Raw genomic sequence first — 17,852 nt, 5'->3', positions numbered from 1 at the left:
TGTCCTCCTACCATTTAGCCCCAGACATGGGTGCAGTTACAAGTGCACAACTAAGGCCCTAGCTTCTGTGGCTAAAGAACCAAAGAGGGAAGCACTAAGGACTCAGCTCATGGAAAGACGCTAGCTCAGGAAAGCAACTGCATGACGTTGTTTAGGGGTTCCTAGGCTTAGTCTCAATATATGCATGCTTGTATATGAAACTAAACAACATACCTAAGCTTCTGAGAGCTGAGACCTGTGAAAGGTCACCGCCCAGGTCCCAAACTGGCCACCACTGGATGGTGTACACGTGAAACGGATCCAAAGAGTACTTCAAAGGCTTCAAAAATAGAAGTGAAATTGGAACCATAATCCACAGGCTAGTTGCAACTTTCAGCCTGAAGCCAACTGCGTCAACCGCATCTAAAATGAAAATTATTAACCCTCTCCATAGAATCTGAACAAGACCCAGAGTTCATAGTACTGTATGTTCAAGGTGTCCAAGATACAATCCAAACTTAGTTGGCATAAAAAGCAGAAAAATCTCAACTCATATGGGAAAGGGCAATCAACAAATGTAAATGCCAAAAATTCCACAGATGTAGAAATTATGACTTTAAAGAAACTATTATAAAAATGCTCCACAAAGGGGGAGAACTCTTGAAAAGGAAAGATAGAAAATGTCCCAAAAGTACAAAATATGAATAAAAATTTAAAACCTAAATACAATAACCAAAGTAAACTCACTGGACAGATTCAACAGACAACTAGAAACAGGAAACTGCCACTGCTCAGGAAGACAAATCAATAGAAATTATTCAATCTGAACAAATGAGAGAAAAAAGGTTGAACACATGAAGAGGCTCAATGACCTATGGGAAAACATCAAAAGGCCCACTTTCATGTTATCAGTATCCCAGAAAGTCAGACAGGGAAAAGTATTTGTAGAAAATATTTTTGACTAAATGATGGCTGAAGATTTTCCAAATTTGGCAAAAGATAATAAACCTACAGATTTGTAAAGTTCAGTGAAGCCCTGTGACGTAGAAAATATTATATTGGTTGGTCTCTGCCTCATAGCCCCTTCCTGGCATGGAGCTCCTAAAGCCCTTATAGTTTCCTAAGTGATGAAAACACTAGGAGCAGCTCTTGTTTTAACATTTGGTCTTTGCCATCACGGACACAAGGCTCCTGAAACTCCTGTAAATTTCTAAGTGGTAAGAGCACTAGGAGCACCTTCGACCTACGCAACTCTGGGTCAGCTCCCAGAAGGGGGCTGGTCATCGTAGCAGACCACACCAAGATTAGAAACTTGGAATTTTTATTAATGTTTGTTTATTTTTACAGAGAGAGTGGGGAAAGGGCAGAGACAGAATCGCAAGCAGGGTTCGCACTGCCAGCACAGAGCCCGGGGCTTAAACCTATGAACTGTGAGATCATGACCTGAGCCAAAACCAAGAGTAGGAAGCTTAACCAACTAAGCCACCCAGATGTCCCTAGAAGCTTGGAATTTTTAGGACCACTCCCCATCTTCAAGAAAGGGGCGAGAAGCTAAAAATGGGGTTAATAATTCATCATGCCTAACTTTAAAACAAAAAGGGGAGGGGGACACCTGAGGGGCTCCGTGTGTCGGGCTCCATGCTGACAGCATGGACCTTGCTTGGGATTCTCACTCTCCTTGTCTCTTTGCTCCTCCCCCAGTCGCAAGCACTCTCTCTCAAAATAAATAAACTTTAAAAAAAATTATTGATCATGCCTACATGAGGAAGCCTCTATAAAATCCCAAGTGCAGGGGGTTTTGAGAGCTTCCAAGTGGGTGAATATATCCATATCAAGAGGGTAACAGACCCCAACTCCATGGGGACAGAAGTTCCTACACTTGGGTACCTCCCAGACCTCACCCTATGTATTTCTTCATCTGGTCATGGGTAGCTTTATCATGTTCTTTAATAAATTAGTAAACACTTAAGTGCTTCTTTCCCTGAGTTCTGTGAGCTGCTCTAGAAAATTAACTGAACTCAAGGAGGGAGTCTTTGGAACCTCCTACCTATAGCCAGTTGGCCAGAAGCACAAGTGATTGATAGCCTGGGCTTTCAACTGCCATCTGATGGGGTCAGGAGAGCAGTCTTGTGGGACTGACCCCCTTACCCTGTTGGATCTGACACTACCCCCAAGTAGACAGTGTTAGAATCAAGTTAAAATTGTAGGCTACATAGCTAGTGTCACAGAGAATTGCTTGCTGTAGGACAAACCACCACACATTTGGTGACCAGAAGTGTCAGGATCGAGGTCTTCTATTAATAAAGCAGACATATGAAAAAGAAAAACACAGTAGGGAAGAACTGGGGTTTTCACTACACAGTGAAAAAACTGTGTCGTTTTCCTTCCACAACCCCAAACAGTGTGAACCCAAAGAAATTTATCTCCAGACACATCATAAACTAATTGTTGAAAATCAAAGACAAAAGCTGGGGCACCTGGGTGGCTCAGTTGGTTGAGAGTCTGACTTCAGCTCAGGTCATGATCTCACAGTCTGTGGGTTTGAGCCCTGCATCAAGCTCTGTGCTGACAGCTCGGAGCCTGCTTTGGACTCTGTCTCTCTCTGTCCCTCTCCACCTCATGCCCTCTCTCTCTCTCCATACATACATACATACATATTAAAAAAAAAATCAAAGACAAAAGAAAAATCTTGAAAGCAGCCAGAGAAAAATAACACATTACTTACAGGGCAGTATTTCTCAGCTGGGGGATTATGCTGTCCCCAAGGGGGTATTTGACAATGTCTGGTGACATTTTTATCTTTTTTAAAAGTTTTTATTTAAATTCCAGTTAACATACAGTGTAACATTAGTTTCAGGTGACTCAACACTTCCATACAACACCCAGTGCTCACCACAAAGTGTGTACTCCTTAATCCTCATCAGCTATTTAACCCTCTGTTGACATTTTTGATGATCACAACATAGGGAGGCAGGGAAGTGCTGGCATCTAATAGATGGAGACTAAGGATGCTACTAATGAGCTTACAAAACCTGTCTTTAAGAAACTCAATGAGGGGTGCCTGGGTGGCTCAGTCAGTTAAGCATATGACTCTTCATTTCAGTTCAGGTCATGATCTCACGGTTAGTGGAATCGAGCCCCACACCAGGCTCAGCACTGACAGCACGGAGCCTGCTTGGTGTTCTCTCTCTCCCCCTCCTCCAATTGCTCCCTCCCCACCCCCACCCTTTCTCAAAAGAAATAAACTTAAAAAAAACTCAATGCGACTATAATGTTACAGGTAGCCTCAAAGTAAAAGGATACAATAAGATATATCATGCCAACAGTACTCCAAAGAAAGGTGAAGTGATATTTAATCTTGAAGTAGGCAGACTTCAGAGCAAAAAAAGTTACCAGAGATAAAAGGTTCAATTCACTTTGGGGGCGCCTGGGTGGCTCAGTCGGTTAAGCATCCGACTTCAGCTCAGGTCACGATCTCACGGTCCGTGAGTTCAAGCCCCGCGTCAGGCTCTGGGCTGATGGCTCAGAGCCTGGAGCCTGCTTCCGATTCTGTGTCTCCCTCTCTCTCTGCCCCTCCCCCGTTCATGCTCTGTCTCTCTCTGTCTCAAAAATAAATAAACGTTAAAAAAAAAAAATTTTTTTAAAAAGGTTCAATTCACTTTGAAAACACAGCAAACCTAAAAATATATAGACCTAACAAAAGAGCTTCATAATACCTGAACCAAAAAATGACAGAACTATAAAGAAAAACTGAGAAACCCACGATTATACTGAGAGAGTTCAATACTCCACTCTTAGGAATGGATGGACTAAAGACATCAAAAATAACCAAATACACAAAACTGATTAGCATCAACCAAATGCAACTATTTGACTTTTACAGAACACCCTACCCAACAACATGAAACGTTCACCAAGACACACTGTATCTGTCCTAAAACAAAGACATAAAATAAAAATTAACAGATTTTAAAGAAGCATAAACATACAAGGTATGTTCACTAGTCATAATAGAATTAAACTTAAAGTCAGCAACAAAAAGATAACAGGTAAATCTACAATCATTTGGAAATTTAAACTACATACTACAAAATAAATAAACAAAACAACAAAAACCATAAGTCAAAGAGGAAAAGTCTCAAGGGAAATTAGAAAATATTTTTAAATCAAATTTTAAGTTATACCAAGATTTATGGAATTCAGTGTTTAAAGGGAAATTCACAGCATCACATGCTTGTATTAGAAAAGGAGAAAGGTCTCAGATTAATAACCCAAGCTTCCACCTTAAAAAAGTAGAAAAAACACAAAATAAACCCAAAACAAATAGAATTAAATAATGAAGAGCAAAATCAGTAAAACTGAAAACAAAGAAAGCAATCAATGAAACCAAATGCTGGTTCTTTGTGGGGAGGGGGACAATAAAATGGATAAACCTCTGGCAAGACTGACAAACATGATGCGAGAGAGAATGAGAGAGAGAGAAAAAGAGACAAGGCAAAATTATCAATAACAAGAATAAAAAGAGACAGCACTACAGACCCCACAGAATTTAAAGGATAACCATACTACAAAACTTTATTCCCCTCTATACAACGTGGGTGAAATAAATCAATTCTTCAGAAACTATAAATCACCAAAACACACCTAAGATGAAAATAGCCAGAGAAGTCCTATAACTATTTAAAAAATTGATTTTGAGTTTAATAAAACAAAACAAGCAAGCAAACAAAACGAAAAACAAAAAAAAATACCAATAAAAACTTCTGAGGAAGAAATTTCTTTGCTCAGGTGGTTTCACTGGCAAATGCTATCCAACATTTAAAGAAATAATGCCAACTCGGCACTCTCTCTTGCAGAAATATAAGCACAAACACTTCTCAACACATTTTGAGACTGTATTATCCCAGTTACAAAACTAAAGGCAACACAAACACACAAACCAGATCAATATCCCTCAGGAACAAAGACACAGTAAGTCATCAACAAAAGTGTTAGCAAATTGATTCAAGCAATATATCAAAATGAAACACCATAGGAGCACCTGGGTGGCTCAGTCGACTGTTTAAGCGATCAACTCTTGATTTCAGCTCAGGTCATGATCTCACAGTTGGTGAGCTTGAGTTCCACATCAAGCACCCCAGGACAATGCAGAGCCTGCTTGTGATTTTCTTTCTGCCCCTTCCATGCTCGTGCTTGCTCTCTCTCAAAATAAGTAAAATAAACTTTTAAAATAAGTAAAACACCACAAACAAGTAGAGTTTAGCCAAGGAATGCAAAACTGGTTCAATATTTGAAAATCAATGTAATCCATCATAATAACAGCCTTAAAAAAACTTTGTGATTATATCTATACAGAAAAGGTATTTGACACAATCCAACACTCATTCATTATGAAGACCGTCAACAAACCAGGAATAGAAGAAAACATCCTCAACTTGATAAACAACACCTACAAAACATCTACAGCTAACACTTAACTTAATGGTCAAAAAGTGAATATTTTATCACAAGGACTGAGAAAAGGCCAAGGATGTCTATTTTCATTGAAAGTCCTAGGGCGCCTGGGTGGCGCAGTCGGTTAAGCGTCCGACTTCAGCCAGGTCACGATCTCGCGGTCCGTGAGTTCGAGCCCCGCGTCAGGCTCTGGGCCGATGGCTCGGAGCCTGGAGCCTGTTTCCGATTCTGTGTCTCCCTCTCTCTCTGCCCCTCCCCCGTTCATGCTCTGTCTCTCTCTGTCCCAAAAATAAATAAAAAATGTTAAAAAAAAAAAAAAAAAAAGAAAGTCCTAGGCAGGGGCACCTGGGTGGCTCAGCTGTCTGAGCGTCTGACTTCGGCTCAGGTCACGATCTCACAACTCTTTAGTTCAAGCCAAGCATCAGGCTCTGGGCGGACAGCTCAGAGCCTGGAGCCTGCTTTGGATTCTGTGTCTCCCTCTCTCTCCTCCCTTCCTCTACTCGCACACTCTCTCTCTCTCTCAAAAATAAACATTAAAAAAAAAATTAAAAAAAAAAAGAAAGTCCTAGGCAATGTAACAGACATGAAAAGGGAATAAAAGGCATAAAGATTGGAAAAGAAGTGTAACCATGCATTGTAATGACATGATTGTTTAATTAGAAAATTCCAAGCAATCTATTAAAAAATACACAACTTTTAGAACTAGTCATTTGGCAGTGTTACAAAATATTAAGGTCCATATGCAAATTAAACATTTTTGTACATATTAAAACAAATAAAACTTAAGAAAAAAGTAACCTTGGTGTGCCTGGGTGACTCAGTCAATTAAGCATCCAACTCTTGATTTCGGCTTAGGTCATGATTTCATGGTTCATGGAATCAAGCATGCAACTCTCAGTTATGAGGTTGTGAGTTCAAGACCCACGACAGGCACAGAGACTGATTTATATATATATATATATATGTACATATATACATATATACATATATGTATATGTACATACATATACATGTATATATGTACATATATACATATATGTATATATGTATATATATATATCTCCTATATATTATATATATATAACCTATTATATATACATATAACCTATATGTATATGAGTGATATATAATGGAATATATGTTTAAACACATACAATGGAAATCCCGCTTTTTTAAAAATACATCAATTTTTAAAAAATACACAAGGGGCACCTGGATGGCTCAGACAGTTAAATGTCCAACTTCGGCTGAGCTCATGATCTCCCAGTTCACAAATTCGATCCCCACATCGGGCTCTGTGCTGACAGCTCAGAGCCTGGAGCCTGTTTCGGATTCTGTGTGTCTCTCTCTCTCTGCCCGCCCCCCACCCCCTGCTGCCTCTCTCAAAAATAAACACTAAAAAAAAATTAAAAATAAAATAAAATACATCAGTAAACAACAAGTGTTGGCAAGGATGTGCAACACTTGAGCAATATTGGTAGAAACATAAAATGGTGTAGCTGCTATGGAATATAGTACATCATCAGTTCCTCAAAAAATTAAAAACAGAACTGCTTTATCATCCAGCAATTCTACTTCAGGATATACCCACATGCACCCCAAAGAATGAAAGCAAGGTCTCAAAGAGATATTTGTACACTTAGGTTCATAGCAGCCTCATAGTCAAAATAGCCAAAAAGTGGAAGCCATACGAGTATCCATCAACAGATGAATGAATAAAATATGGTATATACACACAATAGAATGTTATTTAGACTTCAAAAGGAAATTCTGACACATTCCACAACCTAGATGAACCCTGAAGGCACACTAAGTAAAATAAGTCAGTCACAAAAAGGTAAATACTGTATGGTTCCACTTAGGTGAGGTATCTGGAGTGGTCAAATTGACAGAAACAGAAAGATAGGCAGTTGTCAGGGGCTGGAGAAAGGGAAAAATGGGGAGTTGTTTAATGGGTATAGAGTTTTAGTTTTGCAAGATGAAACAGCTCTGGAGATTGGTTGCACAACAATGTAAATACACTTAACACCCCTGAACTATACACTTAAAAATGGTTATATGATCATTTTTATGTGTATTTTACTACCATTAAAGTAGCCTGGAGCCTGCTTCAGATTCTGTCTCCATCTCTGTCTGCCCCTTCCCCACACGCGTGAGCTCTCTGTCTCTCTCAAAAATAAAAATTAAATTTTTTCAAATGAAAAAATTAAAAACCATATACAATGATACAAGACCCCTCCCCAAATTTAAACACGTAAGTATGACTCTCACAAAAAAACATAGGATCTGATTGCTCCAAGCAGGATTTTTGTGTAGATACATAGACTTCCTTGTTCTAAAATATATACGTAAAGGCAGAGTAACTAGCACTACTACAACAATTTTGAAAAAGGATAGGGGCGCCTGGGTGGCTCAGTTGGTTAGGCAACCAACTCTTGTTATCGGCTAGGGTCACGATCTCATGATCCTTGGGATGGAGCCCCACATCAGGCTCTGGGCAAACTGCTCCTGCTTGCAATTTTCTCTCCCTCTCTATCCGCCCCTCTCCTGCTCACTCATTTTCTGTTTCTCTCTCAAAATAAATAAATATTTTAAAAAATTAACTCAAGGGGCTCCTGGGGGGCACAGTCGGTTAAGTGTCTGACTCTTGATTTCGGCTCAGGTCACGATCTCACTGTTTATGAGTTCGAGCCCCACATCAGGCACTGTGCTGACAGCATGGAGCCTTCTTGGGTTTCTCTCTCTCTCTCTCTCTCTCTCTCTCTCTCTCTCTGCCCCTTCCTGCTCTCTCTCTCAAAATAAACATTTAAAAAGTAAAAAATTAAAATTAAAATAAAAAATTAACTCAAAATGCATCATAGATCTAAGTGTAAAACTTTACCACAGGAGAAAACATTCATAACCTGGATTTAGACAGAGTTTTTAGACAAGACACCAAAAGTACTATCCATAAAAAGGTGGTGGTAAAAATCAATAAATTGAACTTCATTAAAAATTTAAATTTTTTTGATGTAACAATGGTAAGAAAATGGACAATTAGTCACTAGGAGAAAATATCTGTAAATCATATTTGACTACGGATTTTTATCCATAACATATGAAAAACTCTGAAAACCCAATAAGATAGCAACTCAATAAACAGCTAAAGACTTAACCAGACACTTCAAAGAGAATATGTGGAAGGTAGGAAGCTCTAGGTTTAACGTGGGGCTGGAACTCACGAACCCAAGATCAAGAGTCACACGCTCTACTCACTCAGCCAGCCAGGCACCCCTGATTACACTATAGTTTACATCATGGCGTTAACAGACCCAAATTCATATTTGATTCAGTTCCACTGCAGTCTGCTTAATTAGCTTTATAAGCAGTGAAAATCTAAATATGGTAAATTAACATGGTAAATTACTTAAGTAAAAACTTAAAATTTTGCTTTGTTTAAACATATTTCTGTGTTTTCACCAAAAGTAATTAAAACAGAAAGCTGAGGAGAAGAGAATGCGAGGGGGAGAAGCTCTGTGGCATACCCTGATTTGCATCCTTTATAAGTAAACCACTAACAGTACAGAGAAAGCAAGAGGGGAAGAAAGGAGGGGCGCCTGGGTGGCGCAGTCGGTTAAGCGTCCGACTTCAGCCAGGTCACGATCTCGCGGTCCGTGAGTTCGAGCCCCGCGTCAGGCTCTGGGCTGATGGCTCGGAGCCTGGAGCCTGTTTCCGATTCTGTGTCTCCCTCTCTCTCTGCCCCTCCCCCGTTCATGCTCTGTCTCTCTCTGTCCCAAAAATAAATAAAAAACGTTGAAAAAAAAAAATTTTAAAAAAAAAAAAAAAGAGGGGAAGAAAGGTTAGGAAGGGGAGGGGGCCCAACGTGCTGTGCTGTACAGGACACTGACATATGGCTTTTAACCGCTTTCATCTCACCACAGATCATTTCTTTTGGCCTCTTTTTTCAACTCATGCTACCTGGTTATCTATTTGATTTATGAATGCTTCCTTCTAAATCACCTGAACACACCTCTAGAATAAATTATATGGTTACCATTAGACTTCTTATTCGACCATTCATTCTTTGAAAAGTTTTGTGTCAAGTGATGCCAGGGACTGAAGACACGACAGTCTCCTGAGGCATAATAAGAAATATATTTGGGGGTGCCGGGGTGGCTCAGTCTGTTAAGCATCTGACTCTTGATTTCAGCTCAGGTCATGATCTCAGGGTAAGTGGGACCGAACCAACCCCTCATCGGACTGCGAGCATGGAGCCTGCTTGGGATTCTGTCTCTCCCCTCTCTCAAATAACTTAAAAAAATACACACACACACACACACACACACACACACACACACACACACAATTTGGTCTTTGTCCCTGGTTCTTGACACAGAGTTTCTAAATCCCTTAGTGTTTCCTAAATGATACGAGTGATCAAAGTGTCTTTTGTTCTGATGAGGCAACTCTTGGTGTACTCCTAGATAGCTTTAGGATGGGGGTTGGTCACCACAGAGACCAAGGCATGATTGGGTTGTTACAACTTATAAGCCCCACTCCCCCAGTCACTGCAAAGAAGAGAAGTGCTCTTTATGGAGGATGTGGAGAAACGGGAACCCTCTTGCACTGTTGGTGGGAATGCAAATTGGTGCAGCCGCTCTGGAAAGCAGTGTGGAGGTTCCTCAGAAAATTAAAAATAGACCTACCCTATGACCCAGCAATAGCACTGCTAGGAATTTACCCAAGGGATACAGGAGTACTGAGGCATAGGGGCACTTGTACCCCAATGTTTATAGCAGCACTCTCAACAATAGCCAAATTATGGAAAGAGCCTAAATGTCCATCAACTGATGAATGGATAAAGAAATTGTGGTTTATATACACAATGGAATACTACGTGGCAATGAGAAAGAATGAAATATGGGGGCGCCTGGGTGGCTCAGTCGGTTGAGCGCCGACTTCGGCTCGGGTCACGATCTCGCGGTCCGTGAGTTCGAGCCCCGCATCGGGCCCCTGTGCTGACAGCTCAGAGCCCGGAGCCTGTTTCGGATTCTGTGTCTCCCTCTCTCTGACCCTCCCCCATTCATGCTCTGTCTCTCTCTGTCTCAAAAATAAATAAACGTTAAAAAAAATTTAAAAAAAAAAGAATGAAATATGGCCTTTTGTAGCAACGTGGATGGAACTGGAGAGTGTGATGCTAAGTGAAATAAGCCATACAGAGAAAGACAGATACCAACCATATGGTTTCACTCTTATGTGGATCCTGAGAAACTTAACAGAAACCCATGGGGGAGGGGAAGGAAAAAAAAAAAGAGGTTAGAGTGGGAGAGAGCCAAAGCATAAGAGACTGTTAAAAACTGAGAACAAACTGAGGGTTGATGGGGGGTGGGAGGGAGGGGAGGGTGGGTGATGGGTATTGAGGAGGGCACCTTTTGGGATGAGCACTGGGTGTTGTATGGAAACCAACTTGACAATAAATTTCATATATTAAAAAAAAAAAAAAGAAAAAAGAAAAAAAAAGTCTTTATATGGAGATTTTGTATACCCTCAGGGGTTATAATTTCAACTTTTGTGTGCCAGAAATATCAAATTGCCTTTATTAGCTTGCTTAAAGATAGCAAGAACCAATAAATATTGTTTACTTCTCCAAAAAAAAAAAAAAAAAAAAAGAAGAGAAGTGCTCGAGACTGAATCATGGGCCTGAGTGATTAATTCAATCAATCATGCCCATATAACTAAGCCTCCATAAAAACCCCCCAAAAAATGGGTTCCAAGAGCTTCTGGATTGGTGAACACATGGAGACGCAGAGAGAATGGCACACCTGGAGAGAGCATGTTAGCTCCGCAACCCTTTCCCCCTATCTTGCCCTATGCATTTCTTCCATTTCTTGAGCTGTATCCTCTATAATAAACTGATGATAGTAAGTGAAGTGCTTTCCTGAGTTCTGTGAGCCATTCTAGTGAATTATCGGGGTGGGGAGGGCATGCCACTGTGAGACCCTCCAAATTTGTAATCAGGCATAAGTGTAAACAGCCTGGGCATCCCATTGCATCTGGCATCACAAGTGGAAGCTGTCCTTGGGGCGCCTGGGTGGCTCAGTCGGTTAAGCGTCCGACTTCGGCTCAGGTCATGATCTCGTGGTCCGTGAGTTTGAGCCCCGCGTCGGGCTCTGTGCTGACTGCTCAGAGCCTGGAGCCTGTTTCAGATTCTGTGTCTCCCTCTCTCTCTGACCCTCCCCCATTAATGCTCTGTCTCTGTCTCAAAAATAAATAAATGTTAAAAAAAAAAAAAAAAAAAAAAAAGAAGTGGAAGCTGTCCTATTAGACGAATCCCTTAACCTGGAGTTGTGGTACACTTCATTGGTATTGAAGAGTTAGAAGTGGTATTGGAAGAGACACCATTTACTTGGTATAAGAAGTGTTCAAGTAATGACGACACATATCTCCCTCTCTCAGCATTCTTCAGCTGACAACTTCTTTTTTATTTTAAAAAAAAAATTTTTTTAACTTTTTTAAATTTATTTTTGAGACAGAGCATGAACGGGGGAGGGGCAGAGAGAGAGGGAGACACAGAATCGGAAGCAGGCTCCAGGCTCTGAGCCATCAGCCCAGAGCCTGACACGGGGTTCGAACTCACGGACCGCGAGATCGTGACCTGAGCTGAAGTAGGACGCTTAACCGACTGAGCCACCCAGGCGCCCCAGCTGACAACTTCTTAGCTCACATTCAGGGTACCAACTAGCACAGAAAACAGCAAGGATATGGGTATTTTGAGGGCTCCTGAAGGCTTAGAACATAAAGATCTATCAATCCCATGCAAAAAGAAAAAAAGGTTATAGTTTTTAAATAGGCTTTGTAAAAGTTACTTTGTTTATTTAGCTGTGTGGTCAGAAAGCACTAAAGTTTGGATAACTCTAGCCTTATCTCCTACCCATAGTAGTTAACTTCTTTTCCTCAGTCTTTATTCATAGGATCATACTTATTCCTAATCACCAAACTGAACTGTGAAGCAGTATGGTAATCATGTAGAAAGCTCTGCCTGAAACCCAAATAAATGAAAGAGATTTATTTACTAATTATTCCTTCTTGGATCTGCCAGGACTGCAAGTGAATAGTACTGAAACCAAAGACTCTCTTTACAACCTTTCCTGTTTACAACCATGAACGATCTGTTTGTAGCTGTTGGTAGTTTAACAGGACTGAAACAGAAAGACCAATTGTTTTCATCTGCAGAGTTTCAGGACTCATTTGCAGATTATGAAACTGAAAGAGCAACTTCACAACTTGGCACTAACACTGAATCCTAAAATTAGTGCTCAGGCACTTCTAAAGATAGCTTTAAAGCTTGAGAACACAACGCAGGAGCCCTCATGGTCAGACCTCAGAGGGTGGCTGTACCTACATTCTGTTTTCTCCATTTATACATGGTAAGATGCTTTATAACGGTTGACTTAGGACTGGGGATCCTCTACAGGGTGGTGGCCATTGATACAGGAAAGAACACCAAAGGAAGCATTGCGGGGTGGGAAGGGACAAGAGACTATGGACACTCAGTGTCCTATGGCCGGAAAGCAAAAGGGAGAGAGAACAAAGGTGACCACAAGACCAAGCCTTCAGCAGTATTAAAATTCAGAGAAAGCCAAGAAATGATTTGAGAAGGAAAGAAACTCAGTTATAGACACCTTAAATTCAAAGCATATTCCAGGGCATGTTTGCTTCCAAGCAAGAAGCCAAGCAACAGGTAGAAACAAGTAGAATTTCTAAGAAAAAACAAGAGTAAATCACAGAGAAATGTTCACATTTAGGAATGGAAAAACATATGTCAGGGCACAGAAGAGTGGCTATAACTAAAACCTTCAGGGAAAGGAACTGAAAGCATAAATGTTATAAACAAAATGATCAATGAAGCAAAGGCCAGTGACTCTGGTCCCAAGAGGGGCATGATCATTCTGTGGTCTCTCAACACCACTTCCCAAGGAACCAGGCTCCTGAGAGAAAGGGATGATTCCAGACTGTGGAGCAGAAAACATACAAAATGAACCAGGGGTTCTTGAACCCCAAGTCAAGGAAGACTATTGAGATAGCATTGAAAGGACACTGGCATGGTCCCAAAGCATTTGCAAGTCTCTCGAGACTAGAATAATACAAGTGTCCATATGAATGAGTCCAATAATTTTGAAACCCAAATATGTTTAAACCCATGAGCTCATAATTATACACATAAAAACTCATTGGTAAAAACAAAAATCCTCAGTGGTCACCAAGGCACCCATATTTTATAAGAGAAAATAAATGGAAGAACTAAGTATTTTTCCTGTCTCTCTTACAGGGACTTTGTGTCAGGGTGATCAAAAAAACTGATGACAAGTCTACAAAGGCATTCCAATAAATAAATGAAGCAACTGTAGAATTAAAATGTCACCATCCTATGACCACACAATAATGAATCTAAGCAACGATCAAATGGCATGTCATATCATAGAGACAGACATTATATACCTCCTAATGGAAGAATACATAACCACCTATTATTTCGTTTTGTCTAAAGAAAAAACTGAACTTACATCTAATCCAAGTCCATAAGGGTCAAAGGAACATCGTTAGGGATCACACACGGATGTGGTTCAGCAAAATACAAATGTGTAACATTCTGCAGAGTAAGTCAACTTCCACAAATACACAACACCAAAAAAAGGGGAGAGGGAGGTCCTACTGATTAAATGTCTTAAAAAAGATCTTGTTTAGGGGCACCTGGGTGGCTTAGTCGGTTAAGCATCCAACCCTTGATTCTGGCTCAGGGCTCAATCTCACGACTCACAAGTTTGAGTCCCACACAGGGTGCTGCACTGACGGCAGAGCCTGCTTGAGATTTTCTGTCTCCCTCTCTCTCTCTGCCTGTTGGTCTCTCTCAAAAATAAACAAACATAAAAAAAAAAAGTCTTGCTTAGACCTTGATTCAAACAAACCTTTTAGAAACTGGCATAATTAAATACAAACGATTAGATTTGTATCAGATATTACAGTTACTATACATTTAGTATGTGAATTTTTAAGAGACTCTTACGGGTTAAAATGTGTATCCTCAAAACTCATATGATGAAGTCTTAACTCCCAGTACCTCAGTCTGTAACCATATTTAGAGACCACATATTTATAGAGATCAAGTTAAAATTAGGTCATTAGGGGACACCTGGCTGGCTCAGTCAGTAGAGCATGTGACTCTTGATCTCCAGGGTCATGAGTTCATGCCCCACATTGGGCATAGAGCTTACTCAAAACGAAACAGGAAAAAAAAAAAAAAAAAAAAAATGAGGTCATTAGGGCAGATCCTAATCCAATAGAACTGGTGTATGTATAAAAAAGGAGAAATTTGGGGGCATCTGGGTGGTTCAATCAGTTAAGTATCTGATTTTGGTTCAGGTCATGATCTCATGGTTTGTGAGTTCGAGCCCCATATCAGGCTCTGCATGGACAGTGCAGAACCTGCTTGGGATTTTCTCTCTCCTTCCCTCTCTGCCCCTGTCCCACTATCTCTCTCTCAAGATAAATAAATAAACTTTTTGAAAAAAGAGAAATTACTTGCACCACAAGCGATACAGGTATGCTGTTTCAAAGGGGTACATGCACCCCAATGTTTATAGCAGCACTATCGACAATAGCCAAAGGATGGAAAGAGCCCAAATGTGCATCAATGGATGAATGGATAAAGAAGATGTGGTGTGTGTATACACACACACACACACACACACACACACACACACACACTGGAGTATTACTCAGCAATCAAAAAGAATGAAATCCTGCCATTTGCAACTACACAGATGGAACTACAGGGTATTATGCTAAGTGAAATTAGTCACAGAAAGACAAACAATATATGACTTCACTCATATGAGGACTTGAAGAGAACAAACAGATGAACATAAGGGAAGGGAAACAAAAATAATATAAAAACAGGGAGGGGGACAAAGCATAAGAGACTCTTAAATATGGAGAACAAACAGAGGGTTACTGGAGGGGTTGTGGGAGGGGAGGATGGGCTAAATGGGTAAGGGGCACTAAGGAATCTACTCCTAAAATCATTGTTGCACTATATGCTAACTTGGATGTAAATTTAAAAAATAAAATAAAATAAAATAATAAATAAATAAATGACAATCGTGTCATTATTGAAAAAATAAATAAAATACTAAAAAAGAGAAATTTGAACGCAGACATACCCACAGCGAAAATAGCACATGAAGATTGAAGTTTCACCACCACAAGCCAGGGAACTACTAGAAGAGAGAAGCCTTGAACAGATGCTTCCCTAACAGCACTCCCAAGAATACAAGTGCACTAACAACACCTTGTTAGACTTCTAGCCTCCAGAACTGTGACATTAAAAGTTTCTGTTAAGTCCCGCAATTTGTGGTTATTTTGTTACAGCAGCCCTAGTCAACTAATAGAGAGACATTATCTTTTGGAGATACATATTGTAGTATTTACTAAATGAAATCACATCATGTCTAGCTTCAAAATAATCTGGAAAAGGGTGAAGAGAGTAGAGCTATCAACAAAACAGGACTGGCTCACCATATATTAACAATGGCTGACACTGGGTATCAAGTCTGGGCATCAAAATTCTTTTAAAGCTCCCTAGATAATTCTAACGCACAGCAGAATTTGGGAACACGAGTCTAAGAATAAGTAACATTGAGTCCAGTGAAGACTGTCCTAGCAGAGGAAATAGCACATACAAAGACCCTGAGGTCAGAAAACGTGGTGCCTTATCATACTAGCCTATTTTTATTTTTGATATTGTTTAAATAAAGGTTTAATTTATTATTTAAATAAACCTTTAAATAAAGGTTTAAATAAAGGGCCTAGAAACCTTTGAGATAACCATCTCAGAAGATCCATGGAACCACAGGACCCAAGTTCAGGCAACATAGTGCACGGACATTGGTAAACACAGGGAGGTACAACCTTGGGACCAGAAATACTTGCCTCAAATACTGTTCATATACAGGCAATAGGTTAACTCTGCCTGTATGCCTGTAACATTTCCCTGCGTGCCTCTCACACCAAGTCATTTTTAATGAGGCCAAGTCCAGCCCATCCCAGAGCATTGATGCATAAAGAACGCCGCTGTCCACGGTTCTCTAAAAGTTTACCAGTAACTTCTTCAAATAAGCCGTTCAACCCCATTCATCACTCATCACCATATATTTCCTCCAAGCCTGGTAGAATCCTTTTTCTATTGAGTTCACTGTCACACTTTCAGAGGCATGCGGAAAGCAAATAAATGATGATAATTGTAAGAAAGAGAAACTTACCTTTTGGGGGAAGTGTTCTGTTTGAGTAACCTGATTAAGAGCAGAAACTCTACCACTTTCCAGTTGCATGACCCTGGGCAAGTTACTTCACCTCTCTGTACCTCAGCTGCCTCATCTGTAAAGTGGGGACATGGGACTGTTGTGAAGATAAAACGGGTTAATTCAGCACCTACCATGTAAGTGTTCAGTAAGTGTCAGCTATTTATAGGCTAGTACTCAGAGTCAGGCTGTGGTGGAAAAAAGATCACCTGTCTGTGTCAACGGTCTCCACTTGCCTCTTATGGGCCTTCAAAATTTGGTAGAGATCAACTAGCTCTAACAACTGTTCATACTAACTGTCATAGTGATTTTCAAACAGTCCCACAAAACTTCCCCAGGGGCCAAAGAGGGAACCAGCAGACAAGGTTCTATGCCACCTTTGAAAAGCTCGGTCTTTATATTCGTACACCAGGATTCTGCCATACCATGTGCTTTGAAGAAAAGAGAAAAGCCTGAAAATCACCTACCAAGAGAACACTGCTTATCTACTACTACTTTATTTACAACGCTAAGATATCTGCTGCAAAAGCCAACATTTAAATGGGTTATTTGTAGTAATCAACATCAACACCTCCTGTGACTTTTCCTTCAGTTCATGGCTAATGTCAACCCCACTGTGTCTAGAGAGGTATTTTTCTGTTTGAGTATCTTGTATTGTTAGCTTTTCACTGTCAATTATGCTTAAATGCTTTGGTCTCATCCAATTTCTGCTCATCATTAATTCACGTATTCACCATGGACCAAACACCATCTGACCAGAGCACCAAACACACATCAGCACTTGGACATATGAAGATGAATCACAATTCCTTCTGCTAAACACATCCACCAGGGACTTCGCCTGACTGACTCCATCCAGGGCCTTGGCCTAAATCTCTTTACTTGGAAGTCATCCCACCTCCCTCCATCTCCAAGACAGTCTTCCAATTCTCAGGACACATTCATCCAAGGCTTACTATAAGGGCTCTTTCTGAACAATTTTAGGTAACTATGCTACAGCTTTGTTGTCTTCCTCCCAGACTAGATAACATGGCATCACTACTTTCTTGCTTACTTCTTTTTTTCTTTCTCAATGAAGACTCC

The 17,852-nt window shown here is 40.3% G+C and overlaps 1 protein-coding gene across 5 annotated transcripts in view; it reads right to left on the bottom strand.

Annotated features, from left to right (window-relative positions):
- IGF2BP3 (insulin like growth factor 2 mRNA binding protein 3) overlaps positions 1 to 17,852 on the bottom strand; it is a 155,185-nt gene that overhangs the window by 82,334 nt on the left and 54,999 nt on the right. The window contains exon 3 of one of the 5 annotated variants that reach the window (XM_058724825.1): positions 16,731 to 16,845. The exons of the other annotated variants lie outside the window; for them this stretch is intronic. Coding sequence (XP_058580808.1) covers positions 16,731 to 16,799 — 69 coding nt within the window. The 5' untranslated portion in view covers positions 16,800 to 16,845. The remainder of the gene's footprint in view (positions 1 to 16,730; positions 16,846 to 17,852) is intronic. 5 annotated transcript variants of the gene reach the window in all.

The sequence above is a fragment of the Neofelis nebulosa genome, chromosome 4 (genome assembly GCF_028018385.1).
Source record: "Neofelis nebulosa isolate mNeoNeb1 chromosome 4, mNeoNeb1.pri, whole genome shotgun sequence".
In the NCBI taxonomy this organism is placed as follows: Eukaryota; Metazoa; Chordata; class Mammalia; order Carnivora; family Felidae; genus Neofelis; species Neofelis nebulosa.
The sequence above is the reverse complement of the archived record's forward strand: the minus strand, read 5'-3'. Positions and strand labels throughout refer to the sequence as shown.